This window comes from Anoplophora glabripennis, unplaced genomic scaffold, assembly GCF_000390285.2.
Source record: "Anoplophora glabripennis isolate ALB-LARVAE unplaced genomic scaffold, Agla_2.0 scaffold20, whole genome shotgun sequence".
NCBI classification, from domain to species: domain Eukaryota; kingdom Metazoa; phylum Arthropoda; class Insecta; order Coleoptera; family Cerambycidae; genus Anoplophora; species Anoplophora glabripennis.
The window spans coordinates 320,914-341,538 of NW_019416362.1; the positions used below are offsets into that span (position 1 = coordinate 320,914).

General features: G+C 32.4%; 1 protein-coding gene across 2 annotated transcripts; it reads left to right on the top strand.

The window, feature by feature from the left end:
* Positions 1-18,310: 18,310 nt before the first annotated feature.
* LOC108915126 lies at positions 18,311-19,987 on the top strand. Of its 2 annotated transcripts, none has more exons than XM_018721089.2 (2): positions 18,311-18,802; positions 18,862-19,987. In XM_018721089.2, the coding sequence occupies exon 2, from the start codon at positions 19,046-19,048 to the stop codon at positions 19,697-19,699; it is 654 nt and encodes a 217-aa protein (XP_018576605.1). In that variant the 5' UTR covers positions 18,311-18,802; positions 18,862-19,045; the 3' UTR covers positions 19,700-19,987. Both variants share the same exon structure in this region, with proteins under 2 accessions (XP_018576605.1, XP_018576606.1).
* Positions 19,988-20,625: the final 638 nt, after the last annotated feature.

Consider the following 20,625-nt stretch of genomic DNA (forward strand, 5'->3'; position numbering starts at 1 on the left):
GTAATTTTCAAGTACAGATTAATTTTTCCCGTGTAGTCTTTATTTTTCGAGATACATGAAAGTTTTAGGTTGAAATCACCCGATATAATAATTTTTTTTTGCAACGCTATGTTACGAAGTAGTTGATGTAGTTTTTATCTACACCTTACCAATTATATCTAATAATTACATAAATCTTTGTTAATAAATAATAAAACCTACCTTTGTTTATTATCAATGTATTCATCATTATTAGTACCTAGTACTGTTATTTGTTTATTTTATGCCACAAATAGATGAAATCTTCGTCGGGCTCATTTTTCATTTCTGAAGCATTATTTATTTAGTGAATGCGGAAATTCAGCTAAAGATGAAAAAAAGGTACGTCGCTGGCAAAAAATTTGCAAGATTATAACGCTTTTCATATCTCTCGCGGCCTACTATGTGACCAAATTGACTTTGCCGCTCCGTTATGCCTCCTGGCGCATAATTGGCTATATTTTGGTACGGAACGCCCTTGCGAATATATTTCGGAACCCTCCTTAAAATTTATTCAGTAAGGGCCTCGCGCCTACCAGAAAAAAAAAGAATAAATAACTATAAAGCGGTCCCTCTTTTATACGGGTGTGTTAAAGTTCCATTCGATAACGATATTTAGGCGAAAAAATTGAGAATGCTGTGTAATTGAGGCTCGTGTGGTTGATCAGAGCGGTTCGTCATTCTCATGGAAATTGAAAATCGATGTTGACGGATGGATGGAACTGTATGAAATGTTAGCACTAGAAATTACGTATTGGAGTTGCCTATATTTCAGCGGAAAGAAAATGTAAGATTTTCCACAGCTTTGGGCAAATTGTCCTGTAGCCAGGGGGGTCCCAGTTGCCTCCTTCATTTGGATGGAGTTACCCAAGTGTTTTTTGTGTATTTTGAGCACGATTTATTTTCAAAACTTGTTTGTAGTCGCGCTTCAAAATTGCACTGAAGATGTAGAATTATTAACATTCATGTTACAAGATGAATAGCTTAATTAAATCAGATGGTTGCATTATTTGTCACAAAAATTTTAATTTTAATTATTGTAATATTTCAAATTTTCATTAAATTGTTAATGTTTCGTTCATCTTTCATCGTGTATTAAACGCCTGTAAGAAGGCAACCGCTCTCTTACATACATGGCGGCGCACCCTTCTGAACGCTCAATCGCTATTTGTTTATAGCTTCAAATAACAGTGGAAAAAACAAATTTGCACACTGCAATTACTCATAATTTGTAATATTTAACGTGAACCTTCAAACGCCGTCAGCAGAATTACAAAATGCCTATTCAATCAAAAGTTATTAACAATTGAAAACCGTAAATATTGCATTTTTCGAGTTTTTAACTCTCGAAAACTAAGCGTTTAACAAAAAAATTGCAAGAGACATTTTCTTCTTAAAATGGGTCAAAGAACAAGAAAATATATTATTTTGCCAAAAACTAAGTTGTCAGTATTTTGCAAGTTTTTTGTTAATAAAAAACTTATCGACATCCGGGCAAACTTCTACCCAAAAAATTCGTGTTCTGCAGCTCAAAATACAAAAAAAAACACTTGGGTAACTCCATCTAAATGAAGGAGGCAATTAGGACCCACCTGGCTACAGGACTAAAAGGCTAGACAAAGGCAGCAAGGTAAAAATAAAATTAATTAACCAAAAATTTTAATGAGTACGATTTAACCGTCTTTCAAAAGAAATTAAAATTTTTTATATCAATACCGAGGTAAGTTAATTATCACTTTGTTGTTTTCTGATATCCATTCGCTTTGATTGGAAAAAAATTAAGATCTCTGAGAAGAACCCTCCAATTAACCTAAGTTGCTAAATAAAATAAATTACATTAAATATTTTTTTGCTGTCGCAAGTATCGTCAATATTATCCACAAGCAAAATTAATATTGCTCGATATGCATAATTCTGATCAATGATTATAGCATATTTTATAGAATTTTAAAATTTACTTCCAGTAAGTTATTAGACTACTCGTTACTATTGTGCAGCGAATTATGGTTATAGGCTATTGAATTTTGGATTTTAAAACGAACATGACGTTCAAATAAAAAAAAATAAGATTTTTTAATTTTTTTACTTTTTTGACTATAATTTTTTTTTTAGTAGAAGTACGCAAAGAAAATTGCTGTACAAAAAAACTAGATGAGATTCCGTTCCCTTCAAAATGATGAGTTTTCAAAAGTTTTTGAACTAATATTGGCTGTTATAACCGGTCAAACTTAAATATTTTTTAGGTTTTCGAAGTTTTTAACATAAATTCAATAAAGTAAATAAAATCTTATTTTTTGCTTTTTTAAAATTGTATATTAACGATTTTCTGCATAAAATTTTTCTTTTAAATTTAAAAAGGCAATTTCGATGGGAAATTCAATTCTCTACAAACTTTTTCCTATGAACTATACCGAAATTTTGCTTCGTTTTTGTGCTATATTTAAAAAACTGCAAAAGTGCATTTTCATCCCTCTAATTTAATAGCACCCCTCGGTTTTTTCCTTTTTAATGACCCTTCAAACAAGTGATGAAAATCGTTGAACGAATTCTTCCTTTTTTGCAAAAAATGAGATCTAAAACGTATAAGGGTAAAAGCGACGAAAATCGAAAAATTGGCGAAATTTGAATGGCCATATATCAGTCAATTCTCATCCAAAAATACTGTACAACCTCTTTTTTTGGAAGGAAATTTTATCTACTTCTTTTTATGAAGCAATGCCTATACCTATCTTTACCCAAAAAAAACTAGAGGCAAAAAAGTAAAAAAAAAATAAAAAAATCGAATTTTTTGCTAGTTTTCAAATTGTTTATTAACGATTATTTGCATACAATTTTAAATAAACCATGTCGATGGGAAATTCAATTCTCTAAATAATTTTTCCTATGAACTACATATTATAATTTTTTACCTTTAGCAGAAAAATTTTTTAAGGAAGGCTATAAAACTCGTCAAATTTTATTACTAGGCATTTTTATACATGTTCAACTGACTTCGGAAAGACTATAAAAAGTAGTAATGACAGTTAAATATACGACGTATGATATTTAATTTTGTTGGTAAGTGATTAAAATGTTTCAAAGTAAAGGTTGCTTAGAAAATTTTTAATCCATTGAATTGTTAAAAAGTACGAATGTGTTAGGTTAGGTCATGATGCAAAAGCGTAACAATCGCAACTTTTAATCCTCAATATTGTACTTAATACAGCGCTGTGAAACATACAAACTGTCCAAAGATCAGCATGTGAACGCATTTTACATATCTCGGTTCCATCTTCACATAAATCACCCTGTATCCTAGTTTAGGAGGAAAATATCGCCGTAAGTTCTCGACCCCGCGGATGCGTATACGAAATTCATTATATCGACGTTCCCCAGGACATCCTTTATTCCTCCTAAAGGACAAAACATGTCCCTTTGATTAATATCCTTCGCGAAACTGGCTGTCTCTCCGCCGAGAAAGTCCGACGATAAATCTTCTTTAAAAAAGGAATGTTGGGTGGCACCGAAGACGCTGCCAACTTAGAACTTCACAAATGTTTTTGCACAGGCGACTAGGATAAACATTTTTAAAGAGGAGCCCCGAGGCCGGCATTTAAATTGGGGTTGGGGATCCCGCCTCGTCCTGTTGTTTTTGGCAAGGAACGGAAGTGTTATAACCGGAGGGAAAAGCTTAATTTAGAGAAAAAACTACTCGACGTTATATTGCCTTTCCAATTATATACGTGACCGAAACATTAATTGGTTTATTTTTTGACTACTAACTTAATAATTATGTCTCTACATAATTATCCTTATAAAATTATACAGGGTGGCCAAATGAAAATGAAACAGAGCAATTTTCAGGAACTGCGCCAAGATTGTAGAAAAACGCTCAGACCCGTCGATTTTAGATTAACCCCAAAATATTTAAATGGCATTGGGGGTTGAGTAATATTTATTTTGAAAGCTCTTACAATTCTCTTTACAACAGACTTTAAATTTTATAATTCCGCCCAATACTTTGAAAAAAATTTACATTTTAAAATTTAAAATATGTTTAGTTGCTTACTTACTACTTAGTTGATTAAATGTTCATACTGATGACCGCCCGCTTCCATACAAGAATAAAGATTTTGTTCGAAACGTTCGAGCACATTCCGAAGCATTTCTGGAGTGATTCGACGGCATTCGTCGACGATTCTTTGACGCAAATCTTCCAGCGACGCTGGCTGTGTTTTATAGATTTTACTTTTTAGGTATCACCACAAAAAGAAATCAAGATGCGATAAATCCAGTGATCGTGGAGGCCACTCAATGCTGCCTCTTCTTCCAATCCAATTCCGTAGAAAACGTTGGTTCAAATACTGACGGATAATTAACGCATAATGCGGAGGAGCACCGTCCTGTTGAAAAATCTAATGATCTTCATCATACTCTGGAACATTTTCAATAATATAAGTCAAGGCAGGGTCAATAGCGTCTTCCAGTAATTGCAAATACATTTGGCCAGACAAATTACCAGGTAGAAAAAAAGGACCCACCAGCTGGTCACCGAAAATTCCAGCCTATACATTTAATTTTTCCGGTTGCTGTGTATGCACCTCGTGAAAAACTCTTGGTTTGAATCGGACCAATAGCGGCAATTGTGTCGATTTACCGACCCGTTCAAGAAAAAATTGCATTAATCGGAAAAACAGATGTTAAAAAGGAACTGTGGATCGTTCCATGCTCGCTCACTCATTATTTCGCAAAATTGCAAACGGCGCCGGCGGTCAAAAGCATCCTAATGAAGTATCTGGATTAAATGTATTTTGTATGGATGGAATTTATTCTTCTTCAAAATGGTTTGTATGCTAGTTCGATTGATCCCAGACACAGATGCCAGCTGCCTCGTACTTAAGTACATCCTACATTAAGTAGGATCAAGATAAACTTGCCCCAAAACTGCAACTTCACTAGCTTCATTAACTATAGGTTTTTTAATTTCCCGTTTTTTATTGGCTACGTTCCCTGTCTCTTGAAATTTTTTTACAACTCTAGAACATACTTCCTTCTGACATGTCGATCTTGATGTTGTTCATTAAATAGCTGAGCTGTTCCATTCGCACATTTATTGTTCATAAAGTAAAGCGAAATCATACCCTTTTCGCAATGGAATAAACCACAATGTTTAATTTACAAAAACACAACTAAATAAACTACCAACCAACACTTCCAAATGATACTAGAAAATTATTTGGAATCCACTAATTTTACGTTCATTGTGTGTGTATAGCATTCATTTTTGTTTTTTACAATTGTGTTTTTACGAAAGTAATAACAGATCGCCAAAGACCAATGTAACGCAAGAAATACTAAATTTATACCATTGGCGTACTTAACTCGAATTTTTATCGTTACTAATTGTTTGTACATAAGTTTCAACTTTAAAATAAAAAATCTATTGGGCGGAATTATAAAATTTAAAGTCTGTTGTAAAGAGAATTGTAAGAGCTTTCAAAAGAAATATTACTCAACCCCCAATGCCATTTAAATATTTTGGGGTGATGCTTACCATTGCTTGGAGGTGAAAGTGGCGAAGTCAAAAATACCAGCAAAGAATGTCCCCGTTTAATCTGATATCGACGGGTCTGAGCGTTTTTCTACAATCTTGACGCAGTTCCTGAAAATGGCTCTGTTTCGTTTTCATTTGGTCACCCTGTATAAATGAATTACGATTACTGTCAGGTAATTATGTGGGTAAAAATCCAAATTAAACAAAACGGCAACCGTGAACAGTTTAAATTTAAGCAGAATATAATCCTGTTCTCAACGCTTACGAAGGGCAACGGAGGTTAGGGATTGTGAAACGCCGTGGAAGAGGCTCTTGGTATTCGAAGATTAGACACAAGATTTCAACTATGTCAAATGCAGTAAAAGGTCTGCATTCACAACAAAATGTACTCCTCCTGTACATTTATAACCCATTCTATTTACAAAATATATCGTAAACTATTCCTAAGCTGCGACTACATTGTTATTAAAATCAGAGAGCGGGGAACAGGCGTAATAAAACGGCTAACGGCGTCGTTATTACAGCTAAAACATCAATTAGATTACAGCGCGTTAAACTTTTAGGCGCGCTGCCTAAACTTAATTCTGAAATAATTAGAATATAAATCTCGGCCCGAAAGCGCCACATTGTGGCCACGGGTGGATATAGAGCCGTGAGGCGTATCAGAGTTGTTAATGAAAATCTTAGGTCTGCAACTGGAAGAGCAAGTACAACTCCAAGTGTCTGAGCCGATGTCGTGGACTGTTAAAAGTTTCCAGACACTTATTCTGGGGAAGTTATTAATTTCTGGGGACGGTTTAGGGACTGGGATCTTTGCATTAATCATCCTGGCAAGGTGGGAAGGTTATCATTAGGTGGTTTCTCTGGTACACGCATAAATCTGTATTAAAAAAAGTCATTGTTAATTTCGTTAACGTTAATGATAATAAAGTACTGTGTACTTGTGTATTTTTGTTCAGGTTTCCCTTTATAAATTAGTTTGGACTAACAATTTTATGAATTTAATAGTAAGATTCGGATGGTGACCTTCAATTTGACCTTGACATTTACCTTCAAGGTCATTTGAAAGTCAAATCTAATTTTTTATATAGAAACCTTTATTTTTGACCCCAGATTCGGAAAGAGCGCAGAATTTTACGTTTGGATGACCTTTCAAAGTCAAGGATAAAATACTTTAAATTACGCACCTGAATATCTCGTCAGAGGAGCCACGAATAAGAAAATAACTCTTACAAAAGTTGTTGGTTTGAAGGGAGACATCGGATGGTGACCTTCAATTTTACTTTGACGAAGAAGAGATTTATCTACCAAAATTTTGTGCTCTTTCTGAATCCGGGGTCAGAAATAGAGGTTATTCATATTTAAAAAATTGATTTGACCTTCAAATGGTCTTGAAGGTCAAATTCAAGGACATATTAAAGGTCATCATCCGATATCCCCCTTCGAACCCAAAAACTTTCGTAAGCGTTATTTTCGAATTGGTGGCTTCCTTGACGGGATGTTCAGTTGTGTAATTTAAAATGGGACACCCTGTATGACTACATCGCTGAAGTGTCCCAATATTATATTTCTCTAATAGGCAACAATAATATTTATGGAATATTTAACGTAGTAATATAATGGGTAAATGTTTGTCCAAGCGAATGAATATTTATTTAAGAACTGTATAAATATACAGGGTGCTCACAAATTTCACCGACAATGTTTGTTTTAAAAAAATATGATCACTGTAAAAGTTTTGACCTCTAAAAGGGAAAGGTAACCGGAGAAAACTATTACCCAGTATAATGACTTGACTAAAGCTTTAAGAAATAATACGCCATAATAGTCCAAATACATGTGCCAAATTTCAACGCGATCGGCAAAAGGGTTATGAAGTTATTAATTATATTTGAATACTTTGAAGGCTTGTAACTCAAAAACCAACAATTTTTTTTATTTCGTATTATTATATTATTAGATCGTATTTATTTAGTATGGTGAATATGCAGTCAAACGTTGTCGGTGAAATTTGCGGACACCTTGTATTTACGTTGCACACTAAGCTTTTATTGAACTTGAAATAGAAGAGAATATATTAAATGTAAGCATAAGAATTGATCTAATGAAAAATGATACATAAAAGAAAAATAAAAGACTTACCACTGTTACCAATTTTCGAAAAACCACGTGGCTCTTTGCTGTGGAAAACTGGTCTATTGGATTAGGCAATAACTCATAACCATCGAGCAACAGCGTGTCAAAACCGGAAACGTGATAAAACCTGGCAAATGGCAAATTTTATGTCTTAAATTACAAGTACCTAATTTCCGACATAATGCCAATTTCTTTTGTAACTTTAACGATATTTTACAAACATAACTTTACTAGGATTTTTTCTAGACCTTAAGAAACAACTGATTATATAAAATACTAGCGGCCCGTCCCAGCTTCGCACGGGTGGACATTTATTTTAAACATTTTGGGATATAAAAAATATAGCCTATGTTACTCAGGGATAATGTAGCATTCTAATGGTGAAAGAATTATCGAAATCCGTCCAGTAGTTTTTGAGTTTATTGTAACAAACATATATACATACAAAAATACAAATCTTTCCTCTTTATAATAGTAGTATAGATATAGATATAGATGAGAAATTGAACATTTCTTTATTTGATTCACAACTTTAACACCCTGTATCTCGAAAACGAAGCCTCGCAAGACAAAAGACCATAGATCATATTACACTATTTGTTAGGCAATACATGTGAGCATATAAAAAATACTAAACTATTAAACATTGTTCTAATTAATTATAGTCTATTAATTAATAGATCTTATTCTCAGAAATGGAGCATTTTATCTAAAGAAATAAAGAATACCTTTTTTGTAAAGGAAATGAGGGTCTATCATATGTTGGCATCTGAATTTAAAAATTTCGACAAGCAAAAAAATTGGGGCAAATTTTAGCCGACGACCCCCCAATTGAAACGCCCCTGACTAAAATTTTTGAAAAATTTCATGATCTATTTCGACTTTTAATGAGCGTTCACGATGTCAAAATTCATAATTTTCCTTCAACTTATTTCGAAAATATAAAAAAAAAAAGAATTTTTTGAGGCCCCATTTAGGGGGGCGTAGCTCCCTTTGGAAGCATTTGTCGACCCATGTATATATGAAAAAATATTATTATTTTTGGCAATAGAATCAAGTGGTAAATTATTGGACACTAATTATGAGACACCCTGTATATAAATATTTTTCTTGAGCTCTAGAGAAAATAAAAAAAATTCTTTTACAAAATCGACACCAACTTTGACGCTGTTCACATTTTAGGATAAGTTTTCATATTGAGCTTTAATTATCCTCCCATTTCGAAACAAAGTATAGTCTTATTTATATCTAATATGTAACTGAGTGGGATCAGAAGTAAAAATGCTACAACTTTAAACAGAAATAGGTAAAAATTTGGTTATAAATTTCTGCATTATCGGCGAATATATTGGTCTCATATGCATAGTGTCATGTTTGTCACATTTCTTTTTATATTTTGTTGGGATTTTGATATAGGAGTTCCCTAAGGTACAAGAGTGATAAAAAACTTGTTTGCCCGCGTCTCCCGTTGTATATATTAAATATTTTATAACCGCTTGTATAAAACGCTTAATATTAATGACCGTGACATAAAAACATAAAAAATAATTAGATTTTTTTATAAAGGAATCTCCGCAGTTGGGAGATTTGAATAAAAACATTTATAAGTTCAAAATTGATAAATGTGAGTTTTCCATTGTAACTTATTTTAGAAATAAGAAATGGTCCAATTTTCTCACAATCCTTTTGTTTTTAAAAAGACTACCGGTTTCGAGGTCAAACTTTACACCTCATCTTCAGGCCTTACAAGGACATTTATTTTAACTTTTCTGAATAAAGCCTTTTATTTTGGTGTTCTTCGGGGTTCCAATTTATGGCTACTATTTTACTTGTCGAGACACGTGACATACGAATTAATATAATAAATACATATTTCGTATTTCAAAGTTAGTATCCATTTTTTCGTATTTATCTTAACTGATCAAATTTAACAACTCAAAATAATCAACTATAATTATTTTCTTTATTCGAAAATGGCATATTGAGGTTCTCAATATGGGAAATGGATCAAGCTTATTCCAGAAGAGGAGGACAAGGTAATTCCATAAAAACATATCTTGTTCTAAAGCTCCACTTAGGGGGAAAGAATTATTTTCCGATGGATTCTCAATATCGATGCTGACGAAACAACTGAATCAGAATTTTCGCCCAAGAATCAGCTAAAATTGTGGCAGAAGAGAGTGTGAAACGATTTCCCCTATAATCTTTCGGATACGTCAATTTCAAACATGCAGCTACTTCTCTTGAAGTGCTTCTTAGTTTATTGATATCACTTGATTGGTACATTTTCCATTAGCATTTCTAATCTAAGATGCAAAGCGCAGTTCTTTCAATATAATGCAATAAGAAATACAGTTAAAATGACAATTGTCCTCTGAGTATATGTCTTTCCGTCACGAGTTATATCGATAACCATATCACCTTTGTTTATGTCAGTGTCATATTTGGTAGTTCTTCTTTCGACAAGCTCTGTGGATACCTATAATTATAGAACATCATAAAAATAATAAATGTAATATGTTTGGTTAGACTATAACAAACCTTTTAAGCAATTAAACTATGAAACTGTAACAAAATATGGAGCCCTATCATTCAATCGAGTTTGCAGAAGTTACGACGCAAATAAACTGACCGTTTCCTTCATACCGTCCAGATAATACCGCCACGTTTTCAGTTTTCCCAGTTTATCAGTCCGGCAATAAAATCTGTTAAGCTTTTCATAGTCGCAATCCCGTCGCGCAAATTACTGGGGGTGGGAGGACGGCGGCCCCTAGCTGCATTCAAATTGCGGGGTCGGGCCAGAGCTAATTCTCTAAAAACAATGGAGGGACATGCAAATGTTCTATTAGAGCGCGGAGGTTAAAATTTTCCAGTAGAAATATCTGTATAGCGTTTCGGGGCAGTAAAAACAAAATAGATGCAAATTAGTGCGGGTCAACACGAATTCTGCGCAGACCAGAGAGCCCATAAACAGGGCAGATCCTTTTAGAAAATGTATGCGAAATGTTAAATAAAACGTGTTGTTGTCTTTCAATAAGATTGGTGTTTCGTTTTCTCGACATTTTAGCCCCACATTGGGCGCCATCTCGCGAATTTACCTTATTTTGACCCTTGTTAGGCATATTTGGCACGCTTAGGGAACTGTGTCGTGGAACATGATTTTGCCCCCTTATATCCTTCATCAGGGGCAAATAGTTGCCATATATAGGGTCCAACGATTTGTAATTTGTTTGGTTGCCTTATTCCACTGTGGTACACTCTCGGGTTTACATTTTTATACTTTACAATTGCCTAAATAAAACTAATTTTCATTACAGTTCTGATCGTTAGGAACCATAGTAAATCCATCTGTTCTAACAGGGGAGTGATTTAGCTGTTAAGCACTGAACCCTACATTTTAACTATTATTGCAGACTATAATTTATGTTCACACTAAACGAACTTTACGTCTTTGTACGCTTTAGTTGATTTTTAGAGCTTATCCACACTTTTCTGTAATGAAACCACAAAGAAAATTAAGTACACTGCTTCCTCTATATTCAATGGTAATAATATTAAATAATAGCCAGCGCGTCCAAACTTTTAGAACGTTAATTTTACCTTTCAGGAGTGAATTATAAAGCCTTTTGCAAAAAAGTACGTTTCCACTCTACTCTAGTTTCGCTTTGTGTGAACTTCGCGGAAATATTATTAAGGCATTAGATAACGTGAAACATACGTGGGGTTGTTTGTCGATTTCTCAAGAGCTTTGATCTCGTTGATCGCCCAAAGCTAGACCTGTAAGACGTAAAGCTCGCGAAATAGGCTTCGATTTATTTTTAAAGTGTCTGCAGGTTTACCAGCTGAAGCATAAAATATATACTACTTATTAATAGACCAGGGCGAATCTGTTTGAGGTGGATGCGAGAGGAGGCAAGCAAATTTTTTCTGGATTACCTTGAGTACAACTCACATAATAAAAGTGTAGATCCCTAGATCTGGGCGAGGTCCGGAACATTTTCAAAATTGCAAAAATGTTTTAAAAATACCTATTTTATCTGAGTCTTTTACTGATATCTTGGAACCTATGCATTTTGGAAGAATATTGAGAGGAAAAAAAGTTTTAGAATTGTATTTTACACAATATACTGTACGTCAAAAATGTTTAAAAATTTATTACCGATGTTGCAAAATAGCAATAATTGATGAAAAAAGGCAAAATAATCAAGTTTTTTGGATAATTTTTTAAAAATATTTTAATTAGGCATCCAAGGGCATTCTAATTTTAGTAAAAAAAAAAGTTTAGAGTATAATAAAACGATATACCAAATTTCGTTAAAATCGGTTCCATAATTTTCGCAAAATAATTTTTTGAAAAAAATTTAGAAAAAGAATTTTAGAATTTTCAAAATATTGCACAGCCTCAAATAAAACTAGATACTTGAAAATTTTTTCACATAGAAAAGACCGCTCAACCTTTCAAATGGTTTTTGAAAAATTAAAATCGGTTGATTGAGGCTGTGCAACATTTTGAAAATTCGAAATTTTTCAAAAAAATTATTTTGCAAAAACCGATTTTAATGAAATTTGGTGTGTTGTTTTATTATAATCTAAGTATAGTTTTTTTTACCAAAATTAGAATGCCCTCGGAGCAATTAAAATATTTTTAAAAAATGACCCAAGAAACTTGATTCTTTTGCTTTTTTTTTCATCAATTATTGCTCTTTTGCAACATCAGTAATAAATTTAAACATTTTTAACAGTATATTGTGCAAAATTCAATTCTAAAACTTTTTTCCTCTTCAATATTCTTCCAAAATGCATAGTGCAGTCCGACCCTGGCCCATGTTCTTTACCGGCGCGTGATATCACCTTGCATCCTTACAATAACTGTCGTTGTTCTATAAAGTTTATATAAGAAAATGTAGAATTAGCAAGGCAGATATCGAATGTGGCGATAACCATTGTATTTCTCTATGTGTCTAGAGGTCCAGTTAAGGAGAATAAATAGTTTTTCCCTAATTACACTGTTTTTACTTCTGTGCATCCCCGCACAGACTACAATAGGTTCCAAGATATAATTAAAAAACTCAGATAAAATAGGTATTTTTTTAAACATTTTTGCAATTTTGAAAATGTCCCGGACCTCGCCCGGATCTAGGGATCTACAATTTTATTGTGTGAATTGTCCTGAAGGTATTCCAGCAAAATTAGCTTGCCCCCTCTCCCCCAAAGAAGTGGGATATTTCAACAGATCCGCCCTGGTCTATAAGTAGTTTACGTCATACAGCATGTTTTTCAAAGCGTGGTTTCAATTTAAACAGTTGCCTATTTAGATCAAAAAGCAACAGTATTTTAGCATTTTATACAAAAATGCAAATAGTGACTACCAGCTTCTTCCACTCTATTTTTTCTCTATTTATAAATTTTCCTTTAAGTGCTGATTCATTTCCCACTAATACAAATAATAGGCCATTTGAAAATAGTCTCTGAATTAATAAAGAGTTGGAAAAAATATAACAGATGAGTTGTGTTGCGTTAAAACGCAAAAGATTCAAGATTGAAGATATTAGGCGCCAGATATATCATTTTTATTATCCCTACAACAATATGAAATTTCCCGTCAATTATTTATTGCTAGAAAATCCAATTAAATCCGGTTAGTATTTATGTAGGAACACAAAGCGGGCATGGTATTACTATATTATTCAATATAATGGGCCCGCTTTGATATAACAAATTCGCTTAATTTAAAATTGAACGGAATTGATGCCGTTTCTGCAATTTGCCGTTTTATTACAGCTGCTTTATTATTAATTTTAGTGCTCGCGAATACATATAGATAGGTTTTTGGTTTATTGAAACTAGGCAACAGAATTGTGGGTTTCTTGATCAACGTTTCATGAAAAATTATTACCGATGGGATTTCGCAACCACATCTATCATTTTAATGAACATTTCATACACAAAAAAAGTAAAAAATTTAACAAACATGATACGTTGTGTAGAATAGCGCGTTTGATGGTACATGTCCTTTTTTCGATATACCTATTGTTGTGGTTTTACTATATTTGATGTAAATATACGAATAAAACTGGGAAATTTACTCGACCTGCTTTACTTCAACCCTTCAGATTAATCACGTGATCACCCAGTATGTGCAAAGGACACTAGCGATCAAACAGATCACATGTTTAGATTCATTTGTGACGTAGTAATGAACATTATATTGGAATGCAACTGTTGGAAACTGTTAATTTTCATAAGAGGTAACTCTAATAAGATAATCGGTTCAAAAATCTCGCGTGACCAAGGGCAGCGCTTAAGCGCGTGCGCGGGCCCGGCGCTCCTACTCCCGTGTGCAGGCCGTTCATTAACGTTAACTTTTACTGCTGCTAGCGCGTTTATTACATAAACCGTCAAAAATAAAAAAAAGTTTTTCATTACTTTAAACTTTTTTTAAATTTAGGCATTCTAAACCGGTCAAACTTGCAGAGACTATTATTAGTACCTAAATACAGTCAACAGTACATAGATTACGCTTAGTTTCTATTTTTATGGTTCAGCCATAGATTTTATTGTTGATTTTTTCTCCGAAAAAATGAGATGACTATTTTATTTTCATTATAATTCCGCGAGTTTTTGAGCTATGAAATTTTTTCAAAAAACATTTTAAAGGTCTTTCCAATCACTTTAAAAAAGGTTATATTCATTTTCTTCGAAAAATTAGTTCTTTCGCCATTATTTTACGGCAAAAGGTTCGATTTTACTTTCCGAAAAATAAACGATCACCTTTAGAGAGTGATAACTCGATTATTATTACATCTACGGTAATCAACAATGAATCGATTCATTATTTCAAAAGCTTTATTTTTGCTTTATATGGCTTTTTCGATAAAACGCAAGGTTTTCGAATTATTTATCAAAAATGGTTAAAAAACATGCATTTTTTAGATGAAAAATCAACATTTTCAATCGCAAATAACTCGGAAAATATTAATTTTTGGAAAAAACCTTATGGAGCATTTTTTCTTCATTGCCACCCATTGCAAATGTCAGATTCGGATTCAGCACTCCAAAAATCAAAACTACCCCCCAACATTCCAGTTAAAAAAAAAAATTGACTGGACTACAGTGTGGCATCAGAATAACCAGTAAAATTTAACATAAATTTTTTGCAATTGTAAATATTATAACAAGTATTCCATAAAATCTACATATTTCGCCTTTAGAAGCAAATATTTTAACTTCGTTATTTATGTTACTTGTATCAATATTATTCCTTAAACATAATACTGCCCTGGGCACCTCGTGGGTAGAAGCGAACGTGTTTTTTATTTTCCTCTAAAAAAATAACCCGTCTGAATTTTCACAGAGTAAATTTGGCCCGGCCGCGAAACATCTCTTTTTGCAGATAAAGAAGGCCTCACGAAAGCCGCTGCCTTTAAGGTTGCGTACTTAAGAGGGAGCAAGATTGATCAGCTCGGGCTGCAGGGTGGGCGAAGGGCTTTATTTTTTATCGCGACCCAGTTTTAACCTGTGGAAGTCTGGCAACTTGTCGCTGTTCGGTTTCTTTCGGTCGTTCGTTCGGACGTTGTTTACGCTTGTCAAGTTTGCTGGAAAAGCTTTAGAAAATACTGAAACTGAAAGCAAAATGCCAATATTGTCTTTAACAGGCTTTTACAATTTGAAGCAAAGTAGGCGGTACACCACTATATTATTATTTGTAGGTAGAAAACGGTTACTAATTGTTTACAGGATGTAATTTGAAGGGGATCATGTTTATGCAAAGGCTGCCTTTCAACTTTCGAAACATATATCATAAGTTTGTTTTCCCAAATTCAGTCGTGAAAACTGAATTTTTTGAATTGCGAAATTATTAGTTGAACGTTGAATGGTAGTACCAGAGAAAGAAACGCCTCCGTACAGAATCGGACTTAGTTTTCGTTCCAGGCGTATCATTCGCGGCTCAATTTTATTGTTATTTTATGTTATTTTGGATTTTTAAAAAGGTCAAAAACCAAACCGCCAAAGAAAGGGGCCAAAAAAAAAAAGAGCAAATAACATACAGTAGTTTGTTTAGATTATAACATTTTAATACTTTAAGTGTCATAAACACGACCCTCGCTACATTTATGTTCACGACGTGGCTACGTGCAGTTGTGTACTTTGTTGGAATATGTAAAGTGACTGTAGTATACATCGTCTAAGCTAGGATATATCTAGTGAACCTAACCTCTAAGCAGAACAGCTGAAATGAAGAAAGACCGACAATCGTAATTCGGTATCTCCCAACTATTCGCATTGGATGGACTGATGAGATAGGTGTCTTACAACCCGGAATACCTCTCTGACAAAAATAATAGCGAAACGTTACCAAATTTAGCGAAATATCACGCGAATTTTTGAGTCTGAAGTCTATTAGCCGTATCTCCCCACATATTTTGCAAAAAAAATGCAAAAATTGCTGAAAACGACAAAAAACCATATTAATAAGAGGTTTTGTAAATTGGACTAAGTGCTCTTCTCACAAATTTTGTCAAATTGAATTTGAATCTAGTCTGTTGAGCCTCATTACTCAAAAATTTTGCAAAAATCGTAAAACAATGGAAATCGTGAAACCCAAAAATTCTTGAATAAATGTCATTGATATGAATTACTTCCAAATAAGTTCGACTGATTCGAAACAGACTTTAGATTCAAATTCGACTTGATAAAATTTATGAGAACACTTGATCCAATCTAGAAAACTTCTTTCTAAATTTTCTCCCCAGAAGCTTGTGAACTTCCTAACGCAACTCCACAAATGTCCAAAAATAAATGCCAAAACAGGAACCGCCACACAGCAATGAGGGGTCAATCCTCCCTTTTGCTACGAAGGATGAGTAAACTCACTCACTATAAATATTTTGCATCCGCTCATATTATAACCCTTAGAAAATCCACGTGAGAATCACATTCGATATCCAACGACTCGAAACTCTAGAAATTTCTTTACTGTCCGTTAAAAATGGATTTTTAACTTAATCAAAAAAAGCGTTAGAAAAAGTCACAAGTCGTACCTTACGATATTTAAAATACTTTTCAGAATAAGCCTGGTAGTGCCATCTGTCCATCAAAAACGGACTCTAGATAAGAGATACAGAAAACTGCCATAAGATACGTGAAACGTCCGATAAAGCGGGCGATAAAATAACTACTGCCAGAATTAGTCAAAAACCTAGAAATAAACAAATGTAAACTGAAGCAAATAAACTAATTGCGAACTGAATTGAGGTAAGCACTACATTATTTATTTTTATTTATTTATTTTACATATATTTCATCTAGTTATAATGGATCATAATTATGCGAAGGATATTTCTGTGAAAACTGCTGAGAGAGATCTTACATGCACATATTGTGAAAAATCGTTTACAAGTATATCAAACAAAAATACTCATATCCGAAAGATACATCACCAGGAAGAAGTAGAACATAAAAATAAAAGTAGAATTTTGTGTCCTGTTTGTCCCGAAGAATTGTGTCTTTTACGAACTTATGAACAACTATATAAACATATTGAAGAAATACATGAGGTAAGTATCAATGAAATAGTTTATAGTTTTTCTAGCAAAAGTGAATATGAAGACTGGAAGAAATTGGAAAAATTAGAAGTGTCTTACGCGTTATGTAGAAAAATTAAAAAATCTCATTGTTCTGAAATACATTATGCATGTAACAGGAGTAATACAAGGGGTAAATTTTTTATTAGTTAACTGTTAATATATAATATGTTTCACAAAATTAAATATAATTGTAGGATATCAAAGTAACTGTAAGAAAAGAACAGAAAAATCTGGTGGAACTATAAAAATAAATGGCTTTTGTCCTTCTAGACTTATTATTAAGAATTATGTAAATAGTAAGTAAGTAAGTAAGTAAGTTTATTCAGGTGCAAGTAACAAATAAAATATAAATACAGGAATAAATTTCGATTATAAAACAAAGTAATTAAACATAAGTAGCATGAATCGCACCTAAGTGAAACTTGTGTTGTGCGAGTCTAATAAAACAGACATTGGTAACGTTAAAGATGTCAATTTACCTAGGTCAAACAATTGTATGGTATCAAAAAACCCATTTAGGTCATAACGTAAATGAATTAAGAAGTCAACATTTATCAAATACGGAAAAAACTGATATTGTGGAGAAATTACGACTTGGAATACCAACAGACAGAATTTTGGAAGATGCAAGAAAATTAGAATGCAATAATTTGGGAAGACTTAATTTGCTAAATAAAAATGATAGACATAATATTGATAAGAAGCGACACAAGGATCAGATGGTAGCAGTTGCATTAAAGGTTAATGAATGGAATGCAAATGGACAGAATTATGCTTTTATATTTAAACAAAAATGTAAACTATAGTACTAATATACTTATATAATTTTTCTATTTCTTTAATGCAACATTTGTTTTAATAAGTAGTTTATTCTAGCAAAGCCAAGACGTTAATAATATATATTTCACTACGGTATAATTATATTACTTATATATTATCAGAAACTGCATTTCGTAAATTGATCTTTTTATTATAGGAGAAACACATAAGATACTTAAGAATGAAGATTTCGCATTAGGATTCATGAATGCAACTATGGAAGATAAATTGAAAAAATTTTCTAATATAATATGTATGGATGGAACTCATTGCACAAATAATAAGAAAATGGATCTAACAATAATGTTGATAAAGGATGATAAAAATGCAGGATTCCCGGTGGCTTTTTTTCTGTCAAATAGATTAGATCAACAAATTCAAGAAGTATTTTTAGGGGCTCTAAAAGCAAAACTGAAAGAAGAAATTAGACCTAATTATTTCATGACTGATGACGATGGCAAGTATTATAAGGCATGGGTAAAAATAATGAATAATCAACCAAGAAACTTTTGTGTACGTGGCATATAATGAAGAATTGGAATATACAGGGAAGAGCAAAAATTAAAGATTTGGACATGAAGAAAATGAAAGTAGAAATTAAGAAAATTTTGAATGAGACCGATGAGGAAAAATTTTTATATTTGGTGGATGCATACTGCAACAAATTGGAAACAGCAAATGAAACTGCTTTCTTAAATTATCTCAAAAAGTAATTATGTCTATACAATACAATATTTTTTATTAAGCTATATTTGTTGTTATTTGTAGGAATTATTTTCAGTCAAATAGAACGCAAATGTGGGCACATTGTTATAGGAAGAATGCAGGAGTAAACACAAATATGTCAGTGGAAAGTTTGAACAATTTTCTGAAGAACAACCAATTGAAGAGGAGGGCTAATGTTACTGTGGAAAAACTTTTAGATACAATTGATTAACTAGTAGATATAAAAATGTGGCAGCGTATTTTGAACATGGAAAGACCCAATGCAAACAATTATCAAGACAGGATAGTAATAAATGCACATAAGAAAGCAGAATCAGAGAAGAATACGGTGGAGATCATTCAAAAAGAAGAAGGACATTATCAGGTAAAATCTTCAGATGGTAAGTCTTATTATAATATTACTTGTAATCAAATGTGTGGAAGCACATGTAGAACTCTATTTTGCAGAGTATGTAAATTTTGTGTTCATCGTTATCGATGTGAATGTAAGGAGTATGCTGTGAGAAGTACCTTATGTAAACATGTGCATTTGGTATGTATGTATGAGGAGCGAGTGGGTACTAATTATGTTTTAGACGACGATATAACAGCCTTGGAAAAAGAATCTGAAATAAATATATCCCATCAAAGAGAAATTACTCAGTTTATTGAAGAAAAAATAATTGACAGTGTGGACAGCAATGCAGATGAGGAAATGATTAGAAATGCAGAAATTGAAGATTTGGGTAACTTTTTGAAATGTTTAAATAAAGGAGAATATAGTAATATTATGGAAAAAATTAAATTATTGCGTAAAGAAGTGGAAGTGACAAAAAATAATTCCAAAAAACGAAAAATGGAGAAGCAGGCGTATTATCCCTCAAAAAAAAAGCCCATCTAGGGAATTACATTTAATTTGGTCAATTACAAATGTTTTGAGAAAATATGAGATATCAAAGTATATTGAAGGAACAGAGAATGAGTTAATAAACAGAAGGGTTAGTACCTACTTAATTCGACAAAGATATCTCACAAAAATCAATCGTTATTAAGTTTTTAATTTCAGATTATTTTAAACGAACACAGTATTGTTTAAGGATAGCATACCTGTTGTAGTATTTTATAACTTTATTATTAATTAGCTAGGGAACGAAAACTGTGTTTTCTTTTTTCCCCTAAAATTAGGGGTTTTTTCTTTTCCGTTAGATTATTATCCGTTATTTATTTTTTATTGCATATTAAATAATTTTGATTTATATCCATTTAATTATTTATGAATTAAAATGTATGGATTTTTATTAGAAATAAAGATATTTCTTACAAATAAAAATATTTATAATAAAGTAAATTTAGCTTTTTATTTAATAAGTCATTCTTTAATGAATGATTCAATGAATCAGTCAGTAAATACTCAAGACAACCAGAGTTTTTATAAACACCAAATGATAGAAAAACTAAATATTTAATTTAATAAGATGTAGATATAAATTTAATTTTTTAAACGATAATATATCTATTTGTCCTCAAAACAATGTTTTTTATTAAGCCTGTAGACTTTAGTGTCTGTGTATGAAAATTTGATCTATAAAAATAAAAGATTGTGTTCAGAACTTCAATATTTGATGTAACTACTGGAATGGGCAGAAAGCAAAACAAAATGTATTAAATCAATAATAAAATAATATATTAAATATTTACTGATATATAAATATATATAAACTTAAATGTATGAACTTGAAAAATTTAATTATTTGGTTTTAATTATTAATATGCTGAAGAAGTTCGTGTTTGTAAAATTTACTGTAGTAGATCCAGTAACCAATAACG